Source organism: Orbicella franksi, chromosome 3 (genome assembly GCF_964199315.1).
Source record: "Orbicella franksi chromosome 3, jaOrbFran1.1, whole genome shotgun sequence".
NCBI lineage: Eukaryota > Metazoa > Cnidaria > Anthozoa > Scleractinia > Merulinidae > Orbicella > Orbicella franksi.
The window spans coordinates 34,392,247-34,416,136 of record NC_138147.1 but is presented as its reverse complement, the minus strand read 5'-3'; the positions used below and the strand labels follow the sequence as shown (position 1 = coordinate 34,416,136).

At 39.1% G+C, this 23,890-nt stretch overlaps 3 protein-coding genes across 3 annotated transcripts; 1 reads left to right on the top strand and 2 right to left on the bottom strand.

Moving 5' to 3' along the window:
- Positions 1 to 139: 139 nt before the first annotated feature.
- LOC145482254 (uncharacterized) lies at positions 140 to 7,490 on the bottom strand. Its single transcript, XM_081460905.1, has 7 exons — positions 6,939 to 7,490; positions 5,489 to 5,914; positions 4,748 to 5,143; positions 4,201 to 4,247; positions 4,022 to 4,058; positions 3,558 to 3,667; positions 140 to 2,326 (listed from the first exon to the last, which is right to left on the bottom strand). Exons 1-7 carry the CDS (start codon positions 7,390 to 7,392, stop codon positions 2,234 to 2,236), a joined length of 1,563 nt encoding a protein of 520 aa, XP_081317031.1. The 5' UTR covers positions 7,393 to 7,490; the 3' UTR covers positions 140 to 2,233.
- A 60-nt stretch (positions 7,491 to 7,550) lies between these two features.
- LOC145482276 (60S ribosome subunit biogenesis protein NIP7 homolog) lies at positions 7,551 to 11,682 on the top strand. The gene is made up of 5 exons (XM_081460939.1): positions 7,551 to 7,700; positions 7,848 to 7,934; positions 8,517 to 8,655; positions 9,390 to 9,530; positions 10,194 to 11,682. The coding sequence occupies exons 1-5, from the start codon at positions 7,645 to 7,647 to the stop codon at positions 10,311 to 10,313; spliced, it is 543 nt and encodes a 180-aa protein (XP_081317065.1). The 5' UTR covers positions 7,551 to 7,644; the 3' UTR covers positions 10,314 to 11,682.
- A 711-nt stretch (positions 11,683 to 12,393) lies between these two features.
- On the bottom strand, positions 12,394 to 23,645 carry LOC145482552 (uncharacterized). Its single transcript, XM_081461144.1, has 6 exons — positions 23,213 to 23,645; positions 20,368 to 22,556; positions 19,620 to 19,747; positions 13,312 to 13,432; positions 12,975 to 13,057; positions 12,394 to 12,480 (listed from the first exon to the last, which is right to left on the bottom strand). The coding sequence occupies exons 1-6, from the start codon at positions 23,547 to 23,549 to the stop codon at positions 12,429 to 12,431; spliced, it is 2,910 nt and encodes a 969-aa protein (XP_081317270.1). The 5' UTR covers positions 23,550 to 23,645; the 3' UTR covers positions 12,394 to 12,428.
- Between the last annotated feature and the right edge of the window lie 245 nt (positions 23,646 to 23,890).

Below are 23,890 nucleotides of genomic sequence, written 5' to 3'. Positions count from 1 at the left end.
TTAGAAAAACATCTGCAATGGCTAAATTTACCCGGGAATATAAAATATTGAACACTGCTGAAAAATGTGGTTTCCCGATGTCGAGTCAAAGTTAAATGGCTGGAATTTGATAGGGTTATAAAATGATTCAGGTGAGCCATTTCCACTTAAATATTGCTTGAGTTGATAAAATTAATGGTGTTGTGTTTCTATGTAGGTACATAATCTATTTGAACAGTTGTGTAACATCTTTTTATTTTGCCAATTGTGTATTCTTTTTTTCGTTTGGTGTTTATATTAATTGTTGATAAGGAATTTTTTCCCATGATTGTCAAAGTATCCAGGCTCCACAAAGTGATTTGCTGAGCGCTATAAATGAACTTTATTATTTAATTAGCAAGCAGACAAATTATATTCTGACAGCAGAGAAATTAATGATAATAGCTAAATTACCATTGAATATTGACGCCATCTTGACTGGGACAAACAAACACAAACAGTAAATGTTTGGAATCCTGACTGACTTTCAACCTATTTAATGGCAACCAGTCAGTGTAAAATGCAGACTGTGGACTGCAGTGGCAACCGGTCAGTGTAAAATGCAGACTGCAGACTGCAATGGCAACCGGTCAGTGTAAAATGCATATTGCAGACATCAGACCAGGGGAAAAATTATGCAGACTGTGGACCAGGGGTAAAATGCAGACTGCAGACTGTAAACTTTTGAACTAAATCACATTACCTTTTCCATCACTGAGAGTTTACGTAACAGACCAACCGGCGCATTATTTAGGCTAACCAGAGTGATATTCAGGCTAACCAGAGTGCAGACTTTCACTGCCATTAGCCTGAATAACCCTGTTTACGGTCAGCACAGACTCGATAATGGAAGTAGCACGACATATATATACCTGGTACTTAAAATGTCTGTAGTCTGCAGTCTGCAATTTACCCTCAGTCTGCATTTCGTCCTGGTCTGCAGTCTGCAGTCCACAGTCTGTGTTTTATACTGACCGAATGGAAACTATGAAGCAGAGTATACTGAAATTTTCAGTGAGGTGGGAGTTGGGTTCACGCTAAAAACCCTTCTGTGTGAGGGAAATGGGTATTTTCTAGACCAACACAAAGGACTGTAATAAAAAAAAATTATCTGATACATTTGTGTGTTTTATTTTGATATAATGACCTGAGAATGTTTGAAAAATGCATATATATATAAACATTACATGTACAGTACATGCATGATGATGTGCTTTCTTGACCTCTTCAGTAAAACATATGCTAAATAACACTGTAAATACCTAACTTTCATTCTTGAGAAAGCGTCTACTATGTTTGTATTTCATACCATATAAATATCTATTATAAATATAAAAAATAGATCTCTTTACTAAATATTTCAGAGTTTAATTAAGCGCGACACTCTGTACTTTGTTTCAGTTGCCATATTTTCAGAGATCTGTGCAACAATATTGTAAAATTCTAGAAATAATTGCTATTAAATATCAGTCAAGATGACCAGGTTACATGTAGAGCAGTCAACATCCAAAATATTACTCATTTGATAACCAAATCCTAGCTACCTTGCATTTAAGTACCCAAAATTTTATAGCCATGTACCTGAAAACAAAAATTAGTTTCTTGATTTTTTTTTCATTAGAAAGCACTTCCCAAGAGTATATAACTACCTACTTGTTCTTGAAAATATCTGTTTCAGTCATCACACTAACATTATCTCCCTTGCTATATAAAGATCTTCCAGTTGTGACAAATTTATGGTTTTGTACCATAATTTTAAAACTTACTAATTAAAGTTTTTTCTTTTTTTTTTTTTTGATGGAGGTTTATGCAGTAGTGAGGTTAAGTGTTTGATCTTCATGTCTCATTTTGGTCAGACAGTGGACATTACATATGCAACAAAATGTCAGTAACTAATATGTGGGTGAAGTAGAAAAAAAGAAAACATCGTCAACAAAAGTTACTGTGAGGTAAACCTTGAGAGAGACTTGTTTATAAGTCAGAACATCTAGTAGGCAAGCACATCTAAAACAAAGTCCTTCAGGAAGATGTAACAGGATTAATATTATTAAGAAAAGGTAATGTTCAACAATTATATTTTGTTATAATAGTTTGTTTTAACTTTGTCATTCTACCTGTTAAATTTAAAATTGTTTTTTTATGATGAAGAATTAGTGGATGAGACAGAAGAGCAGTTAGCATGCTGGACAAACAGAGAACTGAAAGTTACTGATCACTACACAGGAAGTGTTTCAGCTGAATGTTCTTCCATGAATTTTCTAAAGTTCTCATTCTCCAGATCTGTCATCACCTTGTTCAGAGCATAAATCTGTGGAAGCAGATGACCAGAATTAGTCAACATCAACCCATTGACTCCTGGAGCTTTTTGCCAAAAACACATCTTTTGGACATTTTGGAGATTTTCAGGCTGGATATGGGCCAAATTAGCTCCAATCTACTCAAAAAGGCATTTGCAACATGACAGCATGCCTTTCTTTCCACTAGCATCGCTTATTACGACATTTTTGCTTGGGTATGCGCAGAAATCAAAATTTTTGCTGCAGTGATTGACCCTCAACTGGGCTTGCTTCCAGTTTAAAACATTCTGAGAAAGCATCATTGAGATGGGCAATTTTGGCAGAGATTCCAACCCTCCCAATTTGATTGGGAGACTCCCGATCTGATGTGTCTCCCGATTCTTATCAAATTCTCCTGATTTATAATAAAATTGTGAAAACAAGGGGAAAAATGCTAATCTTAAGTATTTTTTTGCAATGTATTACACTTTCTTCTCATATCATCTCACCCAGTCTCTCGCCATGTGTTGTGCAGACTCATCAGGCCAGCAGTCTTACTCTATTTAGCAGCTCCAAAATGCAGGAAAAGGCATTTAAGAAAATCTAAATTTGCAAAATTTCCTGGTGAGCATGGCCCCGGACCCCCCTAGAGGCTGCCGCCTTTGGCACTAAAAGAGTCTCCCTATTTTCCTTCAAAAGGGGTTTAAATCTCTGTTTTGGCCATGGAGTAGCCACGTGTAGTTGCAGGGAATTTTGCTCTGAGCTTTTCACTCAACTTTTTGAACATTTTTGTGCATATCTCAGGCTCCATTGGGCTGAACACTCTGATCTGGGTATCATTGGAAAGATCTTTTCCTCCTGCAGAAGTGAGCATGGATTATGCCAATTTTGGTCAAAGGTGATGACGACAGAAGTGGAAGAAAGGCCAAGGCTCGTCACGGCCGGTTAAGGCCAGCACAGGAGTCAATGGTTTAACAAAAAAACCTAAAATCCTAATTTTGCCAAATTCCTGGCGCTTTTGAGCTTGCTTTGGATAGATTTTCCAAATTCATCACCAACGGACTCATCTTTTGGAAAATTGGGTCACATGATTAAAGTCAACATCAAACCAAAAAGAAATATTGCAGTGCCATCAGCAGTTTGACAAATTGCTGCTGTACATCCAATGGCTTTATTCAAAAGAATTATTCAGAACCCATAAGATCAATAATTTCAAACTATTTAATCCACTTTGGAGTAAAGTTTATTATAACATGATGGTACCTCAGCTCGCTGTCTTTGTTTAAGCTGTAAAATAGCACCATAAGCTCTTTTCTGTTCCTCTTTTGCAGCTTTTTCCTTCTTTTTCTGTTCGTCAGCTCTAATTTTATTTCCTAGACCAGTAAAAAGTGATGATTAAGTTAATACTACGTTGATACCAAACTAAAAAATCATGTACACAAAGGCATACCTCATTATTTTGTAATATTACAAACATGCATGTATTTCATTGAACCATAGACAATTTAGTGCTGCTAGTTACCTTACATCTAAGCAACAAGCTGAAATTTCTTTTGGCTAAAATGTTTCTCTGATCAGTGGCAATGCATAAATGTTTCTCATTATCAATTATGAAGTACAAGTAACGTTTCAGGGAAAGAAACTTCTTAGTTGTGATCCAATTTTTTCTACAATTTTTGTAGCTGAGACCAGATCCCTATTGTGCTTCCTAGAAAGTGCCAGTTTACCCAATGTAACAAGCCTTGCTTTAACAGCTCTTTGGCTCTGTAATGAAACATAACACAATTAATATAATCAAGTAAGATCTTACTGAATGGTAGAAAATGAACCTTCGATTTTAAAGCTAAAAATAAGAATATGACATTTTTTTATGTAAAAGGCAGTGGAAAATTTTTTGCATGTGTACCTTGACATCTGTTAATGAAGGGATGTATTCAACTTTCTTCAGTTCATCTAGAGTCAAGAAAATAACAACAAACACCAGGAAAGAACTAGTCAATTGATATTTATTAAGGACAGACTTCCAAGGCATAATACAAATTCATATATTACAAAAAACAGAAAATATTGTCATCATTAGACCAACGATCTTCTAAGCACCATCTGCTAAGAATGTCAAATACCATATGCTAAGAACAACATTTTTAAGTATTCATATTTTCCAAGAACCATCACCGGCTGGAACTGCAACCCCATGGAGAACGTTTCAACCTCTTAGTCTAATTCTTTAGATTATCATTTAAATTCTAATCTGTCAATGTTTTTTTAAAATAATGTTTTTAGATTCAGTTAGTGTTTTTAACTTTTTGAACAGTTTTTTCCACTGGTGTGTAATCTTGAGATTTTATCAACTTGACCTTTGTAGATGTATATATTTGCCACCCCAAGAAAATGAGACTGCAGCTCCAGTTATCACACTTGATAAGGGAACCAAAAGTTCATTGACTACATACCAACTGTAGGTGTGCATGGAGGAGCACATGGTACTCCTGTCATCATTCCAGAATGTGCATCAGAGAGATAAACTTTCTTCACTTTTTCATCATCAGAGTTCAATAATTTCTGTGACAGTGATGACCGTGGAGAAATTACAGAAACATTTAACTCCAGTTCTTGCTGATGTTTTCTTGGAGAAGAAGGTGTACTATGTACACGACTAGAGTTATTGTCTGTTGTTAAACTGGTGTTAGACACCCGAGGTAAAAGAATAGCTGCATTACTCTTGTTGTCAGTTTTCTTTGGAGCATAAGTTGCACATAGTTTCTGTATGCTGAGGTACTTGCTTGAATTGTCTTTTGACTGTTGTGAACTGGTCTTAGGCTTGGCCTGTTTTGAATTTGGTAGCTGACCTAGAAGTAAAAAAGAATTTGACCATGAGTACTTTTAGTACTTTTGCTGTAAAGTAACATTTAGCACTATTTTATATATTTGATAAGAGAAAGTATTAGACATTACATATACAGTCACAAAAACAGGAAAACAGTAAAATAATTTTACAGGTCACTATTGGTCTCAGTTAACTTGAAACTGGTCTGTTAAGATATTTATTTTCTTTATTTTATCTTGAGGTAACAAAGAGGATTAAACTGTTATGTAACATTCAAAAAAATTGTTCCATTTTGCAATGCCTCTCTACTCTATTTAATATCTTCTTTTGTTAACCACAATGGCTACATATATACCGTGCTTATTACCTTGGTGTTTCTTACATCCATGCATCCCAACAAGTCTTGAAAATATACCAGTCATTCCTGGAGATTTTTTCACTAAGTTTCTCCTTTTCTTAGTAGTTTTCTTGGCTTTACATAATTTCTTTGTATTCCTTTTATTTGCCTGGTCTTTAGGAGAGTTCTCATTTTGTTTGATCCTAGAAAAGCTGTCATCCAGTTTGGTTTTGAGTGTAGGACAATCCTCATTTAGTTTGGTTTCTGTCGTAATATAGTCATCATCTTCTTGGGTTTGCACCAGTGAAACTTTATCATTTTCTTTGCCTTCCGTCGCAGGGCAGTTGTCATTTTGTTTAGATTCCACCTCAGTAAGGCTCTCATTTTGTTTGATTTCCGTGAAAAATATTCTTTGTACCTGTAGCTGCTTTGCATTGTCATATGTTTCAGAAGCATCTACAATATTATGAAGCATATTAGACAGCTGAATAAAATACAATTAGTATGATTTTCTGAAGAATTCCAAATATATTGGTACTGATGATGTGGCTCTACAGAGATCTATGCAGTATCTAGATCTGTCTAGCTGTTGCTTGGTTACAACGTATCAATTGATTGTCATGTGTAACTGATAACTAGTCAATAGGCCCTTTGCAGATGGGGTCACATGACAAAACTTTTGCTTGAGTATTTTTATATTATGGGTTATAACTTAAAGAATGCCAGAAATGGAAAGAGCATATTGAAAATACCAGTTTGAGGGCCTTGGCATGAAAGAGTAAGTTTATACAACAGTTGGAATTTTTGGAAAATGTAGAGGATACCTATGGAAGATGTTGCTGGAGAGCAAGGTCTTGCTCTGCAACAGCTTTTTCCATACAAATCTTTTTAATTTTTTTAAAAATTCAAACCGTTGTGTCATAAAATCTCATTCTTTAATGCCAGGGGCCTCGAACTTGGCCAGTTTGATAATTTCAACATGCTTTTTCCATTTCTGGCATTCTTTTAGTTATAGCTGATAATTTTATTAAAAGTAGGTGATGTGATGGCCTAGGTACAAAGGGCTTATTGTCATAGACACTGATGAAATATGAGCACCCAATATTATTATATTGTCATTCCCACCTGATAATATCTGACATTTTGCTTTGCGACACAATCAGTCACTGGACAACGAAGACTACTCAGCATGAAATATGGACTGTATATACAGTCTACCTGGCTGGTCAGTCAAGCCACCCAGTACATCAGCTGTCAACAGCTGGAGTTAGGGAGCTCATTGTCTTGATATACAATGTACCACTAAATCCTTAGAGTTTACAATGTTAACAGAAATATATAGCAATCAGGTAGGGAGAATTAACTGAAATGGTGCATGTTTGTATTAGGTATATTAGCTATTTCAATTATAATAAGCTTAACTTGTCAACACTAAATCACTTATCTATTTATTTGTTTATCTATGTTATTATAATTATACCTTCATCTAATGTTTCGTCGCGTAGGCTAACTAGACGTTCCTTGGCAGATGAAACAAGACTACTCCGCCTTGAGGGTGCTGATTTCTGTTGGCACTTATCGATGTTGTCAGGCAATGTACAAGTGCTTCGGCCATGACCACGCAAAACAGACTCAACTTGCATAGTTTGACGTGTTGCATCTTTCAGTTCAAAAACATCAACTTTCTCTGGCAAAAACTGCTTGTATTCAGTCTTAAAGCTACAACAGCTACGCGCAGATGAAGCTGAGCTATTTCTACGTTGATTTCTACTCCGTAACAGGCGATAAATAGGGCTAGAAATTGCTGATGGACTCGCCCTACATTTGACATCTGCCACTGGAGGCTTGATAATTGTCAGAGGAAATTCACCAGGTATGGTCCTTCCAGTAGGCATTCTGGGAAATATAAGTGTACCACTGTCTAGAGGAATCATTATATTACACACTAGCGTTGTTTATGCGGGTTGAGTTCGATTTGAAGTAACAAAATTTGACCTGCTAATCTGTATTCGGGAAGCCATTATTGTTTTGGAAATCGAGTCGCTTCACATTGAAAGCGTTGCTATGGGGAACTACATTGTAACCTGGCTTTTGGTTGTTGCCGCTGACTAATCAATTTTCGAAACGAAAATTAAAACCTTCACTAACCACGTGAAAATCTATTGCAAACTATAAACAATTCAAACATGAGGCCCTTGACGGAAGAAGAAACCCAAAGCGTGTTTGAAAAACTAGCAAAATAGTAAGCACATACTTAGAATTCATTAGTTCCATAGTATCTTAATCTTATCGTTGCAAGATAACGACAGTTTTATCCGATCACATTGCCTTTCTGGGGGAATCAGCTAGCTTTCCATCAAATTTAACCATTTCAATCTATTTATTCTAGTATTGGAGATAACATCAAGCTTTTGATAGACAGACCAGATGGAAATTACTGTTTTAGACTACACGATGAACGAGTTTACTATGTGAGGTAAGTTTGTCATCGCCAAAAGAATTGTATAATTTTGTAAATTATTATCCTATATAGCTATAAACATGATCGCTTGCATGACTCTTGTATCCAGAAGGTCTGTGTGTGACTTTTACACTCTGGGGGGGACAGGAAAGCACTCGCTTGAACGTCTGTTGAATGAGTTGGCCCGCAATGATGCTAAAATCCACACATACCGCTCGTAAAATGCAATGTAGCTTTGAAAACTATCGTTTTAAAATAAAGATTGATTGATCGATCGATCGATCGATCGTTTGATTGATTGATTGATTGATTGATTGATTGATTGATTGATTGATTGATTGATTGATTGATCGATCAATCGATTAAAAGAGACTGTAAGTATCCCTGCCCCTCTCTTCCCTCTCGCAAGAATCTTCTCATCCCAGGTGCAATTTAAGTTTGCAAAGTTTACCTTTGCAGCAGACCATACAGTACAGTTGATTGCATTTTGAGTACACTGTTTAATCAGTGGGACAATAAACCAACCCTTCTGATCCATCCCAACCTAATAAAGTGATTGTGTAAATGTTTTGATGTTTATCATAATTTGGTTTCCAGTGAAGAGATCATGAGGAAGGCGACCAATATTGCCAGAGAGAACCTTGTAAGTCTTGGAACATGTATTGGCAAGTTTACGAAGACAAGGCAATTCAGGCTTCACATTACAGCCCTTGATTTCATGGCACCTTATGCCAAGGTAATGTTTCCTCTAGTAAAGATAAACAATAATTTTTCCCTATGATTTATGGCCCATGTGTGAAGCTTGTGGGCCATGAATCAAAGGGAAGAAGAACAAGGATCTGTAACTTACACCACAGACCAAGAAGATAACATCGGGAAGATACTTGTCAGACAAGTTCAGTAGACCATCTCAAGTCACAGAACCGCTTCAAATGACTAACAGACATCAAAAGCAAAATGATTCAATGTGGAATTGTTGCTAAGTGATAAGCATGTTTTAAGACATTTCATCAAAATTTTTTGAGAATGAAAGGAAAATTGTCAGGACATTTTAGCTACAAAAACGGCTTCATATTTTAGCAGGCCACACAGTAGAATACGGCCTTCTAGATTGAAAAATCACTATGGATATAGTAACTGAGAAAACAAGGAGACATATCACAAAGGCAGTGCGTTCATTAAAATTTTCAGCAGGAGGGTAACTGGTCTTCACAGATGGGCAGAACTGTTAGAATGAACTTCTTTGTAGAAAAACATTCCGCTAGCGAGTCAATTTGCCCAGTGCGTGGCCCTTAATGAAATCCCTGCAAAGGAAGAGTAAAATTAGACAGAATTGTCCACTAATTTTTAGGATGCATTATCTATCACATAGCTTCTTTAAAGCTATGACAAATTTTCTTGAGAAAGTGGTAAGTAAAGAACTACGTAGCAGTTACTCTAGTAATTATAGTAAATTTTCTTGCTTTTTAGTATAAAATCTGGGTGAAACCAGCAGGAGAACAGTCTTTTTTGTATGGAAATCACATTTTGAAGTCTGGCCTTGGGAGAATAACAGAAAACACTCCTCAATACCAAGGTGTTATTGTTTACTCCATGAATGATCTTCCACTGGTGAGTAAACACTGCTATGTTGTTAATTAGTTGATCAATTAATTGCATTCACCTAGTGTAACGCAATCCTAATCCAGTCTGTCTCGAGAATTTTTTGGACAGATTTGTTTGATCAAACTTAGTTTTCTATCAAGCCATTCAAATGCCACCAAAGTGGATCAAGCATGCGAAGTACACATGTGAACGCACTGCTCTAATCTTTGATTACCACTAGTTGAGCAATTAATGGTACGCTTCATTATTAATTGTTAAGTTCTTAAGTTCCACTTATGTTGTCTAGAAAGTTACAGTATATCTTAAATTTTGTAAATGAGAATAAAATTTATGAATTAAACTAAAGAACAGCAAAGCATAAATTATAGTGACACCTAGGCAATTCAAAGTAAAGGTCTAATTGAACTATTAATAAATTTTCATTTGAATGGAAAAGAATCAGCGGAGCTTTTTTATGTACATAAGCAGACATAAGCAATCACATCAAGTGATGACAACACTCTATGGAAACCCATACTTTTGCCTCCTTTCACTCTGCTGAAACTTGAAATGACCAGCAAAAATCTGTCTGTATTTACAGGCCAGTGGAATGGCAGTCTTGTATGTGACAGGAATTCTTTCACTTTCATAAGTTACAAACAATCAAGGTGTTAATGTTTTTCCCTACAGGGTTTTGGTGCTACAGCCCGCTCAACGCAGGACTGTCGCCGAGCTAATCCCACTGATATCGTCTGTTTCCATCAAGCTGATGTTGGAGAATACTTGAGATCTGAAGACACTTTAACTTAGCAAAATAATGAAAACAATAAAGGAACTGTTACGTCTTAGTTTGGTTTCATTCTAGCTGTGAAGGAACGAAGAAGTAAAAGACTTGCTTGGGCTAAATGCAGAAAAGAAGATGAATTATGAGATATGGTGAGGTCTGTAATAGGGAAATGCTGAGCTACTTATTTTTAACTTTTTCATTTTTTTTTTTTTTTTTTTTTTTGTCGAGGGCTATAATCTTGCAAGGTCTGTAATCAAATGCGAAACCACTATTCCCCAGATGGAGCAAAAAAGCAACAATTCAATAAAATCTTTAAACAAGGAAGTCTGCTTACTAGCCAGGTGGCCCATTAGTCCGGTGCTTATCTCCCCCAGTTTCATTAGCATGAAGCATCAAGGAGTATTTCTGCTCTGGTCCCCCTGGATGGGATGCAAGTCTATCACAAGGTTATACCCCTAGCATTAAATTGGCTGGTACCCATTTATACACCTGGGCGAAGAGTAGAGCAGAGTCTCTTTTGATCTTCCTAGAAAAATTGGGAAGAGGAAGGATCTTCCAAGTTTTTGTAGGAAGATCGAGGGAGACTCTGCTGACAGGGTAGGTCTAGAGAGGCACTGTGAGAGTCAAGTGTTTACCCAAGAACACAGTACAATATCCCTGGCCTGGGTTCTAACCCAAACCAGTCAATCCATAGTTGAGCACACTAACCATGAGACCACCACACCTCCCACTGAAGAGGTCCATAAACTAGTAACAAATACGAGACCACACTTCCCCTAAGTGGAGCAAAAAAGCATCCCAGTGATTCGAAGTGATTCTTGCAAAACATACACAAAAAGTTAGGTTTATTGTATATACTTGCATTTTTCAGGCCACTAAAAGAGTAAGAAAACACGGAGAAAAGAAATTTCTACCCAATAAAAAATTCTTTATTATCCCTCCGCATTGCTAAATCTAGACCAGTCAGGGAACCAATCAAAACGCTCCTTTTCATCGTAGATCAGTTTGAACAAGATTTGAGAAGTCGGAGAGTTTCAGATGGTGTTTAGCCTCTCGAATAGCAGCCCGATGCGAATACGAAGCATTTGCCTCAACTATATGGTTGTGGTGAATGTGGGAAAAGTCGCTTAACCACTGATAAGTTCTCTTGCATCTTATTTTAGTATAGTCAAAGTTTGCTGTATAAAATTAACAATGAATGTTGCTACAATGACATGCAGTCATCATAGCAACGATAGTCCACCAAATTAGCCCAGCTCAAGGAATTCGACAAAGGCAGTAATTCTAAGTACAACTCAGGAACAACGAAAGTCATCTTTATTTTAATATCTTTAGTATTTCAGGAAACTCAAAGCGATGCTTAGTTGCTGCTGTCGAAGGCTGCCTGTTGTTTTACCAGCCTAACCAACTTGGGAGCTTGCAGTGAAATATTGATCAATAATGTAAAAATTAAAATAATAGCCAAAGTACAAGTTGTTATTTCACTTACATAAAAGGACACTGATTTCAGCTAACAACTTCTAAAGCTCGGTAATCGGCTATTTTTGGTCTATTCTTAAGTATACATTTAGCAATATATTACGACTATAAATTTAAAATAACCTAATAAACTTACGTTTACAAAGAATATAACGATTTATGGGAAACGTAACTAACAAAACTTCGTTCCTAAGAAGCATAATAGGCCATATTCATATTCTCGGTATTGGACTGAAACTGGCTTGCAACTGAGGCTAATGCGGGGGAATGTCATTTAAAAGAGATTAAAGTCATTTGCATTTGAAAAGACTCCCCGTATTAACCTCAATTGCAAGCTAGTTCCAGTCCAATACCGAGAAGACGAATATGGCCTATTCGTCCTTAAATTCGGTTACATGGCCTAAAGCTCGGTAGCTTATCGATTTTCGTCAACCGCCAATTTATTAAGACTAAGTTTCATGTAAGTTATTAAAAGGTTTTATCAGAACTATAACGCAAGAAAACGCAACTATAGATGTTTACGGAGAACGCTGTCTGTTTAATACTCAAGAAAAATCTCATCACAACGTATTTTGCAAATCCTCAACAAGCAGCTAGTACTCAACGCAAATTTCTATCATGATTTCGCTGGAGACTAGTACAGGAGTCTGATCAACTAGTTACTGTGAGCCCTGACTGTACAGAGGATGGCAACATATTGGACAATTCCTCCTGGAATAAGAAGCAATGGAAAAAAAAAACAGTTAGATATATTACGTAAGTACCCTTTGCAGATCAAACGCTAACGTATAAACACTGAGTAAAGGCATGAAAGTTAGGCACATTTCAACAGGGTTAGCCTGTGAACAGGCTCCGGCTGGAAGGGTCTGACCGCGGCTGGAAGGGCCGTGAAGCAACTGGCTGAAAGTGATGTGGCCGGTGGGGTTTGGGGTCCTCTCTCTTTCTTCCCGCTCTCTCTCCGCCCAATCCTCGACTAGAAAGCCTGTTCACAGGCTACCACAGGGCCTAAAATTTCACCAGGTTATTACATCTGTCATTTCACTTGCTGCGCGAGCTATATGTTATTTAAAAGAAGTGCTCCTCCCTAACAAACCCTCTCCCGCCCTTACTATTAACACCCTCCCCCTTCGGCTTAAAAAGATCTTGAAAGATCATGCAGACACTTTACCATCTGAAAATATTGCGACATTTCAAGTATCACTTACACGCCGTTTTGTATCATTGCAATGGCGCACTCCCTGTGAACCTTGTGTGAGCATGGCAGGATCTGGCAACCGCTGAACGCATCCTAAATGTAGAGTCAAGAAATAAAGAGTATCAGTGCAAAACAATGATCTCAAAATAAATATATTTTGCAGCATTTTCTGCAACTATGAAGCCTCGCAGACAATTTTCTGTAAGAAGGACTAAGAGACATGACCGACAAACATTCAGTTCACCGCTATAGAAGGACAAGTCTCCTTTGTTGCTGCTGAAGAAGAACATCATGGCCACGTGAAACTGAAGCGGGAAGTTACATACCTAACCGTGATCTGACATTACCTCCAAACAAATACAACACTCGTCGTGTCCAGAATCCGGTCGGCATTTGTGTTTTCCTTCCAGTCTTTTGTCCAGGCAAACATTGCAAACATCGCAGTGAAAAGATCTGTCCCTGTAGATTCTGCAGATAGGAAAAAAAAAATAGTTTGTTCACAAATGTGCGAACTTGTCGCCAAAACTAGTGAAACTAAGCGGCTATCGACGTCAAGGTATCAGATCTGAATTGAAAACAGTGTTAATTTTGTTTTCAGTTAGCTTCAATTAATCTAGCGGTTTGTGGAAACTTTCAGGTTTGCACCCGCCCACTTAAGTCAGGTTTACTTTTTGCAGGTTTATTAACCGCGCGGCCATGGGCCGAGCGCGGTTCTAGGTTTACCCGTGGTTTATTAACCGCGCGGCCATGGGCCGAGCGCGGTTCATGGTTTACCCGTGGTTTTTTTAACCGCGCGGCCATGGGCCGAGCGCGGTTCATGGTTTACCCGTGGTTTTTTTTTTTTCGACTTCGGTGCGAGCAGACCCAAGCTTCCACTCGGCCAAATTTTGAGTCGCGCAACCTGTGATGTTTACTCGCCAAAAGCTGTTGAAACAATAAATCTCATCTTTCGCGGGAATAAATTAAAAACCCAGCGCTCGTCAAAAATTATATTTTTTCACCAGAAATTTAGCTCGGAACATATACATATTTATATTTGTTTGAATCGTCGATGAAATGACCTTTTCCGGATATTTTTTCCTTCGGGGTCAACCGAAACCTCAGATTACAAAATCACGCCGAACCCACATGTTGCAAAAAAATCTCTTCAAAACCCTGACTTCGAAGCGATATAACACTTCAGCGTTAATAGCTAACACACATCGGCAGGCGGTAAATCTATTCCTTAACAATCCAACTTTATCGTGTTAAAATTTCAGCGAAATCGAACAAAACCAGAATTAAATTCGAATTTTTTTGTGACCTCACTTCCCAGACTTGTCCTAACAAAGGAAGCAACGGTCGCCCATAGCAACCGAAAAACACCAACATAACAAAGCCGACGTTTCGGCCAAAAAACTCCACAATTATCGCCTGAGAGTTTAAACTTGAATGGGAACATCTTTTTCGAACCTTTTTCAACTGATTTAGACGAAAGACTGGCCTCGGCGGGCTACAAAAACGACAAAGAGAAAAAACAGAACAAGACAGCAGAACAAGCCGATAATATTTCATCGCGTGGCTTTCGACACGAAAACGAAAATACAGCTTACTTCTGGATAAATTCAGCCTTAGAAGCCAGCAACCGGTCCCAAATTACTTTCTGTATCCTTACAAATGTCCTGATTTCCATCTCCGAAAGATTTTGCCCCAATTTTGAGCAAATAAACATTTCGCCGGCGGCGACCGCCATTACGGTGGCTTGCATACTAAATTAGCTAACTTAACAAAATTCTCCCGAGCGGGGGGATACGACAAATTTGGTGAGAATCAAAAGTAACGCCAATTTTCTGTCACGTTTTCAATCTGTGGTCACTGGAGTGACCAAAATCGATACATCGGTCGGGATAGGGTTTTTTTATGACTTGTGTGACTACTTTGCTAGCCCTTTACTCGTGGAAAACACCAATTAAATTTAATCATGACTTTTAAGAAGGAAAGCTGTTGTTAATAGTGTTATTATTGTGTCGTTGATATCGTTCATGCCCATACATATCCCGAAGAAAGTTCTGGATTAAGACCATTAAGTCATCGGAGATTTGTCAACGGCTACCACTGATGGTGCAATAATACAGTTTGTGTTGATCAAGTGATGTGATGTCTACAGTAAGAAAAGAATCATCAATGACTGCTTTGGAATGTGCACTGCGTTCCGACGGTAGTGCTAAGCAAACAGTTAAATTTTAAAAGCGCGGTTATAAGATCTAACAGATCTTCTTGTTTTTCGCAGATTTGTCTGCGACCAGACCCAAGCTTCCACTCGGCCAAATTTTGAGTCACGTAACCTGTGATGTTTACTCGCCAAAAGCTCTTGAAACATTAATAAATCTCATCTCCGATACTGACTTTCGCGGGAAAAAATTAAAAACCCAGCATTCGTCAAAAATTATATTTCTTCAGCAGAAATTTAGCTCGGAACATATACATATTTATATTCCTTTGAATCGTCGATGAAATGACCTTTTCCGGATATCTTTTCCTTCGGGGTCAACAAAAACCTCCGATTACAAAATCACGCCGAACCCACACGTTGCAAAAAAAATCTCTTCAAAACCCTGACTTCGAAGCGATATAACACTTCAGCGTTAATAGCTACCACACATCGGCAGGCGGTAAATCTATTCGTTAACAATCCAGCGTTATCGTGTTAAAATTTCAGCGAAATCGAACAAAACCAGAATTAATTAGAATTTTTTTGTGACCTCACTCCCCAGACTTGACCTAACAAAGGAAGCAACGGTCGCCCATAGCAACCGAAAAACACGAACATAACAAAGCCGAACGTTTCGGCCAAAAATCTCCAGAATTATCGCCTGAGAGTTTAAACTTGAATGGGAACATCTTTTTCGAACTTTTTTCAACTGATTTAGGCGAAAGACTGGCCTCGGCGGGCTACAAGAAAGACCAAGAGAAAAACAGAACAAGACAGCAGAACAAGCCGATAACATTTCATCGCATGGCTTTCGGCACGAAAACGAAAATACAGCTTACTTCTGGATAAATTCAACCTTAGAAGCCAGCAACCGGCCCCAAATTACTTTCTGTATCCTTACAAATGTCCTGATTTCCATCTCCGAAAGATTTTGCCCCAATTTTGAGCAAATAAACATTTCGTCGACGGTGACCGCCATTACGGTGGCTTGCATACTAAATTAGCTAACTTGACAAAATTCTCCCGAGGGGGGGATATGACGAAAAGAGCTGAAAGATTGCCTATAATTGGCTAATGATGAGATCATCCCACTGTCCAAATTTGTGAGAATCGAAAGTAACGCCAATTTTCTGTCACGTTTTCAATCTGTGGTCACTGGAGTGACCAAAATCGATACATCGGTCGGGATAGAGTTTTATTATTAAATTATATGACTTGTGTGACTACTTTGCTAGCCCTTTACTCGTGGAAAACACCAATTAAATTTAATCATGACTTTTAAGAAAGAAAGCTCTTGTTAATAGTATTATTATCGTGTCATCCATATCGCTCATGCCCATACATATCCCGAAGAAAGTTCTACAAAGATTAAGACCATTACGTCATCGGAGATTTGTCAATGGCTACCACTGATGGTGCAATAATACAGTTTGCGTTGATCAAGTAATGTGATGTCTACAGTAAGAAAAGAATCATCAATGACTGCTTTGGAATGTGCACTGCGTTCCGACCGTAGTGCTAAGCAAACAGTTAAATTTTAAAAGCGCGGTTATAAGATCTAACAGATCTTCTTGTTTTTTTCGACTTCGGTGCGAGCAGACCCAAGCTTCCACTCAGCCAAATTTTGAGTAACGCAACCTGTGATGTTTACTCGCCAAAAGCTGTTGAAACAATAAATCTCATCTTTCGCGGGAATAAATTAAAAACCCAGCGCTCGTCAAAAATTATATTTTTTCACCAGAAATTTAGCTCGGAACATATACATATTTATATTTGTTTGAATCGTCGATGAAATGACCTTTTCCGGATATTTTTTCCTTCGGGGTCAACCGAAACCTCAGATTACAAAATCACGCCGAACCCACATGTTGCAAAAAAATCTCTTCAAAACCCTGACTTCGAAGCGATATAACACTTCAGCGTTAATAGCTACCACACATCGGCAGGCGGTAAATCTATTCGTTAACAATCCAACTTTATCGTGTTAAAATTTCAGCGAAATCGAACAAAACCAGAATTAATTAGAATTTTTTTGTGACCTCACTTCCCAGACTTGTCCTAACAAAGGAAGCAACGGTCGCCCATAGCAACCGAAAAACACCAACATAACAAAGCCGACGTTTCGGCCAAAAAACTCCACAATTATCGCCTGAGAGTTTAAACTTGAATGGGAACATCTTTTTCGAACCTTTTTCAACTGATTTAGACGAAAGACTGGCCTCGGCGGGCTACAAAAACGACAAAGAGAAAAAACAGAACAAGACAGCAGAACAAGCCGATAATATTTCATCGCGTGGCTTTCGACACGAAAACGAAAATACAGCTTACTTCTGGATAAATTCAGCCTTAGAAGCCAGCAACCGGTCCCAAATTACTTTCTGTATCCTTACAAATGTCCTGATTTCCATCTCCGAAAGATTTTGCCCCAATTTTGAGCAAATAAACATTTCGCCGGCGGCGACCGCCATTACGGTGGCTTGCATACTAAATTAGCTAACTTAACAAAATTCTCCCGAGGGGGGGGGATACGACAAATTTGGTGAGAATCAAAAGTAACGCCAATTTTCTGTAACGTTTTCAATCTGTGGTCACTGGAGTGACCAAAATCGATACATCGGTCGGGATAGGGTTTTTTTATGACTTGTGTGACTACTTTGCTAGCCCTTTACTCGTGGAAAACACCAATTAAATTTAATCATGACTTTTAAGAAAGAAAGCTGTTGTTAATAGTGTTATTATTGTGTCGTTGATATCGTTCATGCCCATACATATCCCGAAGAAAGTTCTAGATTAAGACCATTACGTCATCGGAGATTTGTCAAAGGCTACCACTGATGGTGCAATAATACAGTTTGTGTTGATCAAGTGATGTGATGTCTACAGTAAGAAAAGAATCATCAATGACTCCTTTGGAATGTGCACTGCGTTCCGACGGTAGTGCTAAGCGAACAGTTAAATTTTAAAAGCGCGGTTATAAGATCTAACAGATCTTCTTGTTTTTTTTTTTTTTGTCGGTGACCAGACGCAGACCCCGCTCGGCCAAACTTTGAGTCACGCAACGTGTGATGTTTTTCCGCCAGAAGCTGTTAAAACATAAATACACGGACAATTTTACGGATATTGTTTTCTTTTTTGTGGGTGAAATATATTTTCTTTTCGTTTTATCAAGGCGTTGGATTCAAAGGGAATAATAAATACGCTGAAAAAAGGTATTACGTCAGCCATGGAATGCGCTGACGTTGCAGCTTTCACTTTCGCTACGTGACAAATAAGATCGTGTTTACTTTGCAAGTTTATTTCGGCAGAAGCGACGGTCATTAATTTATTTGTAATTTTGCGAGTATTTCTTGCGGTTTTAGGCAAATGAAGTAAATCCTTTGACTGTTTCATCGCAGCGAGTTCATAGATCGGAAGGAAAATTAAATATTTGCAAGCCAAGCAAAGAACGTGTCAGAACGTGCAAAGATTACGTCATTGATAGTGTTCCGTTAATATATGAACAATTAGCATTTGATTGACGTTTAATTTCGTAAATACCTTTTGATTGACATTTAGCCGCGTAACCGATACGGTCAATTGACCTTTGAGTTTGAATAAGTTAGTTTTTTGTCGCAGATATTTTCACTGTGAACGCCTTCGTTGCTGACCTGTTTCGCTGACCCGTTTTCTGCTGTTTTCAAATCTGTTTATCTGTTGCCTGACCTGGACAAACCGCAAAACAATCTGATTGGACATCGTCAAAGAAGTAAGTTTAGTACTGTAACTCAGGCTTAAAACAATGTAACTTAGGTTTGCGTTTATATTCCGATCGTCTGTTTGGTTTCTCAATGGAATTTTGTATTACCTCTTTAGCTCGAATAATCTTGAATCCTGGAATAAATTATACGATTGGCGTAGCCCAATTAGATTGTCTGCTTGGTTTTTTACGGAACCAGATAGGGAAATAACCACCGTACTAAAAATAGCCGTAGATAACACAATTCTTGAATTATGTGACTCGTGTGACTTCTTTGCTAACCCTTAACTCAAGGGAAAAAAACAATTAAATTTAATTGTGACTTTAAAGAAAGAAAGCGGTTTGTAATAGTGTTCGTATCTTCATGCCCATACATATCCCGAAGAAAGTTCCAGATTAAGACTATTACGTCATCGGAGATGTCACAACGGCTACGACTGATGGTGCGATAATAGAGTTTGTGTTGATCAAGTGCTGTGATGTCTACAGTAATCAATGAATCATCAAAGATTGCTTTGGAATATGCACTGCGTTGCGACTGTAGTACTAAGAAAACAGTTAAATTCTAAAAGCGCGGTTATAAGATCTAACAGATCTTCTAGTTTAGTCTGCTTGTCACTATTTGTGGGCCAAGAAGGACATGAAAATTCTTTGTACGTAATCCTCGATGAAACAAACAAACAGATAAACAAGCAAGCAAACAAAAAATGGAGAACGGAGACACCTACCGGCATATTCCACACTTGTCGCAGTGAAACGGGTTTTTGTCTACACCTGTAAAATGTTTGCACTTAAAACAGAAGTACTCGGACAGTCTGGCACCACAGCTGCTACAGGCCTGACTTCCTTCATTTATCTGAAATATCAAAACAAGAAGAACATTCGCAAGATAAAGGACACCTCAAAAAAGGCGGGTTTTGAGGGTAAAGACCGTGTTGTCGTTGTCGACAAGTCACGTTATACAGTATTGTGCGTGATGGCGAACGCGATTTTTGTTGTACGAAACGTTGCAAAAGAAGAACTGTTTTGTAGCTCTGCAACAATGTATACAACAGCTGCATGTCTGTCAAATATCTAACGCAATGAAGAGATGGAATTGTCAGCGCGATTCGCTTTGTCTAAATGAGTACCGGTACGGTTTATTTAACTGACTACAAGAAGTGTTCTTACTTGATCTTCTGGTCAAATCGTTCACGCGAGCTTTCACGCAAATAACGAACAGTAAGACCGAAAAGCTCGCCGTTTACATATAGTGGTTGCTTGGATTTTAGAGTTGGAGCACTAAGACTTGGAGGTGAAGTTTTAGTGCTTTGAATGTTACTTTGCAGAAATACATTTTAGTGCTCAACGTTTTATTTCAGCTGCCACGTTGGCCATCTTCGTACCAACAGCGGCTATGTTCAGATAACCTCGTTTTCGTTCCCTCCCTAATTGTTCAAATCTAATTTTAGTGATTGATTAAAAAGGGCCACTGACCTCTTCTTCGTGTCCGCAGCTAGCGCACTTCACATGCGTCGCTTGGTTTGCCTTCTTATCATCAGCTTTACATGCCCCTGATCCATTGTGACAGCGGTGGCACGGGTAAAACACTCCACAGCATGGGAACCTCACACTACATCGCCGCTGATAATGCTCGCATTGCCACAGCGGGCTCTCTTGAACTGGTGCCCGTTCTGCCACGGCCATATCTTCTCTTTCTCTTGCTTCTCTCTCTGCTCTTTCCCTCATTTCCCTTTCTTCTCTTTCTCTCCTTTCTCTCGCTTCCCTTTGTCTCTGTTCTCTTATTTCTCTCTGTCTTTGCACCTCTTCCCTTTGCCTTTTAGTTCGTTCTTCTCGCTCTTTAAGAACTCTCTCCACTATGGCGCATGCCTCAGCCACCTTTCGCTCCAGTGCAACCAGCGAATTATCTTCAGTGGAGGTTGTGGCTTGCGAAAGGTGGGGGTTGTGGCTTCCTGGCATTGTACTTGAAGAGGATTGCGATGTTAAGGGTTCACTGGCTGCAGTTTGGAAATTGAGGCTTGCATTCGGTAAAGTAACGCTGGGAGGTGTGACTGCAGGGGCAGATGCGTTTACCGCAGGTGAATTCACTGCTGGCTCATTCCTGAGAGCAAGGTCTCCAATACTTGAAGGGTGGGTTTGATATCTCTTATAATCGTATCTTGGCCAGCGCCAAGAGGTTTCGTAGTTGCTTGGCATCCAAGCCTGCCTGTTAAACGAATCATCACCCTGGGTACCAGTTGCACCTAGAAAATTTCCCACGGCATTGGGATGTGAGGGAGATTCATCATGGGATGTTAACCAGGATTCAGCTCGATTAGATATACGTTGGTCCTCTGGAGGATAGTTTGAAAAAGTTCTCCCTGACTGTGGCTTTTGTTGATTTGATAACTGCCATCCAGTCCCTAAGCCCGTCATCGGCGCTACTGGCTGGTAACCCACATTTCGAGGGTCCCCATACCGTAGATTCAACCCCCTGGGAAAAGCACGATCTTGTAACGGCTCACTTCTATCTGGAAAAGAAGGCCCGGGCAGGCTCCACGATGTTGAGGAGTTGCCATTACTAGTGATGGAAGTGTGGGGCCAGTCAGTGGAAGAGGTAGATTCGCTGGTTGGCAAGTCATTATCTTCAGTGTTTGAGCTGTATGGAAGACTTTGATCAGTGGTATGCCGGGCAAGGAATCCTTGACTAATACCAGTCACATCTAGAGATGGTATCTTCCCATCGTGAAGGTCTGGGCCAACCACATTGCTAGGCAGTGGTGTCAATGATGAAGTCTTTGGTCTTGCTCCCTGACTTGTGACATTACTAGCCACAGATACGATCGGAGACTTTTTCTTATGTGCGTATGGAGTGGTACCTCCAGCCGCTAAAAGCTTGGCGTTATTGCCACCTTCACTGCTTCTACTACTGTCTTCGTTTTTGTCGTACACTTTTTCACCAGAAATATTGTTGTTGCTGCTGTTTCCTGGCCAACAATCAATATTCTCATTGCTGTTGATTTTTTCTTCGTTAGAGCTGCTAATATGGAAGCTAAAACTTGACTCCTGTGTTAGAGATTCATTGACTCTGTCCGACACCACAGGGATATTTCCGTCTGCACACGAATAAGAAGCGTCTTGACCGATGCCGCCATCCTTGTCATCGTCATCGTCGTCATCGTCATCGTTATTGTTATCGTCGCCGTCGCTGTCATCATCATCATCATCACCATTATCATCACCATCATCATCGTCGTCGCTGTCATCAAGACTGTCATCACCATTATCACATTTGTCATCGTCATTGCATTCAATTTCCTGATTATCGCCGTTGTTATCAGCGTTATTATCATCATCATTATCATTCTCATCACTATCATGAACACGATCATTAGCATCATTAGCATCTCCGTCTTTGTCGCCATCTAGAGAACTATGTACACTGTCTTCGCTATCGCTCAAGTAATTTGCATATCCATTAAGAAATGTCCGAGTTTCTTCAGTATTTGTGTTGCTAGCACCACGATCTTTAAGAGCAGATGTTGAAGATCTAAGGTCATCTTTTAGCCTTGGTGGCACCTTAGCGCTGGGTAATTCTGAGTATCGCCAGCTCATCCTGGAGCTGGATTGGTCTGGTTCGTCACGTGAATGCTCCCTTTTGTATTCTTGAAAAGCAGCCGCAGCTCCTGCATAAAAAATAATCAAACAGATAGGTAGACTTAATCTTCGTGCACAATACTGTCATATCAACAAAGAATTAACATAAATCAGTGAGACTCAAAAAAGACTGCTCTGCTACAGATTCTACACAGTGTTCCACAATTTTTCCAGATTGTGGCCGGTTTCATTGAGGCAAGGGCATGAAAATTAAATCCAGGATCACGATCTAATATTGAAGTGGTTGTGTCCACATTTATGCAGTAGATGAGACTCACAAGATTGTGGTCTGATTAAAAATCAAAGTGTACTGGAACCACATTATAGGCTAGCTAAATAATAATTTAAAGATGCTTTGTGTTTCTTGGCCGTCCCCTCTTCCTCTTACCCTGGGGTTTCGAGGACAGGGCTCGCCTCGTGATGCTGGTTGGAAGTTTGCGGAGAGTGTGACCTACACATAGCTGCACATGACGCAGGGACCTGGAAGGAGATTGGGGCTGACCAGGAACCAGCTAGAGAGGAAAGCAGATCATATTGTCTTGGGAAAGCCAAGACAGAGATGCCTGGAGGATCCTTAACGGGGACCAATGTGCCCCAGGAGTGGAAGGGGGTGGGGGGTTGAGTACTAGGCGTAAGTTACTAAGTAGGTAAAATACAAATGAAGGAAAAAGCGTCAAGACCATACCATTATTTTCTTTATTCTTCTGTCTCTGTAGATCGTTCCCGGGCCGGTAGCTTGCAAGTTTTAAATTTCTTTGCGCGAGATCCCGCTCAAATAGAAGACGGCCATATTCACTTTCCAACAAATGACAGTTCGCACAGTGTTGCGTGTTTTCGTTGCACGCTTCTTCATCGATTTGTTGCTCGCCTTGCCATGTTATTTCACCTGCAGGTGAATTTTTAAGATGTCCTCTAATGTCCTTATCCAGTTGGCTATTCGTTTGCTCCGTTGCTGGTACTTTTAGTAACGACGTATCAGTCTTGTATTGAGCGTCTCTGAAATTAAAGAAAGGCAATACCATCAAAAACCATCTGAAACTGCTTCAAATAAAAAATGAAATGGGAGTCACTTTCGATATTAAAGTTGGCAAAATTGAACGAGACGAAAAGTGCGAAGTCTATCACTCCACTCCAGTCAAGCCCAAAGTCCAACAGACTAATGATTTCATCTGTCAACTTCGACCCCAATAATACATGTATTGCAGCAGGTTACAGGCGTTTTTTCTGGCGTCCTCTCAAAAATACTCGGTAGCAAATTTAATATCGACGCAGAATAAACAATTATTAGATGAGGTTTTTCAAGGTCCTTCGGCTTCGGCTGATAACCCTTACCGAGACCTTGAGCTTTCTGTGACGTCTCATG

Coding starts and splice junctions, on each gene's coding strand:
- LOC145482254 (XM_081460905.1), bottom strand. CDS start 7,392: ATGATTCCTCTAGACAGTGGTACACTTATATTTCCCAGAATGCCTACT. Junction 5,144..5,488: donor TGGATGTAAGAAACACCAAG/GTAATAAGCACG, acceptor TTTTACTTCTAG/GTCAGCTACCAAATTCAAAA. Junction 2,327..3,557: donor AACAAAGACAGCGAGCTGAG/GTACCATCATGT, acceptor CTGCTTCCACAG/ATTTATGCTCTGAACAAGGT.
- LOC145482276 (XM_081460939.1), top strand. CDS start 7,645: ATGAGGCCCTTGACGGAAGAAGAAACCCAAAGCGTGTTTGAAAAACTA. Junction 7,935..8,516: donor GAACGAGTTTACTATGTGAG/GTAAGTTTGTCA, acceptor TTTGGTTTCCAG/TGAAGAGATCATGAGGAAGG. Junction 9,531..10,193: donor CCATGAATGATCTTCCACTG/GTGAGTAAACAC, acceptor TTTTCCCTACAG/GGTTTTGGTGCTACAGCCCG.
- LOC145482552 (XM_081461144.1), bottom strand. CDS start 23,549: ATGGTATTGCCTTTCTTTAATTTCAGAGACGCTCAATACAAGACTGAT. Junction 22,557..23,212: donor GAAGAATAAAGAAAATAATG/GTATGGTCTTGA, acceptor TTTTTTATGCAG/GAGCTGCGGCTGCTTTTCAA. Junction 13,058..13,311: donor AGTGTTGTATTTGTTTGGAG/GTAATGTCAGAT, acceptor CTCTACATTTAG/GATGCGTTCAGCGGTTGCCA.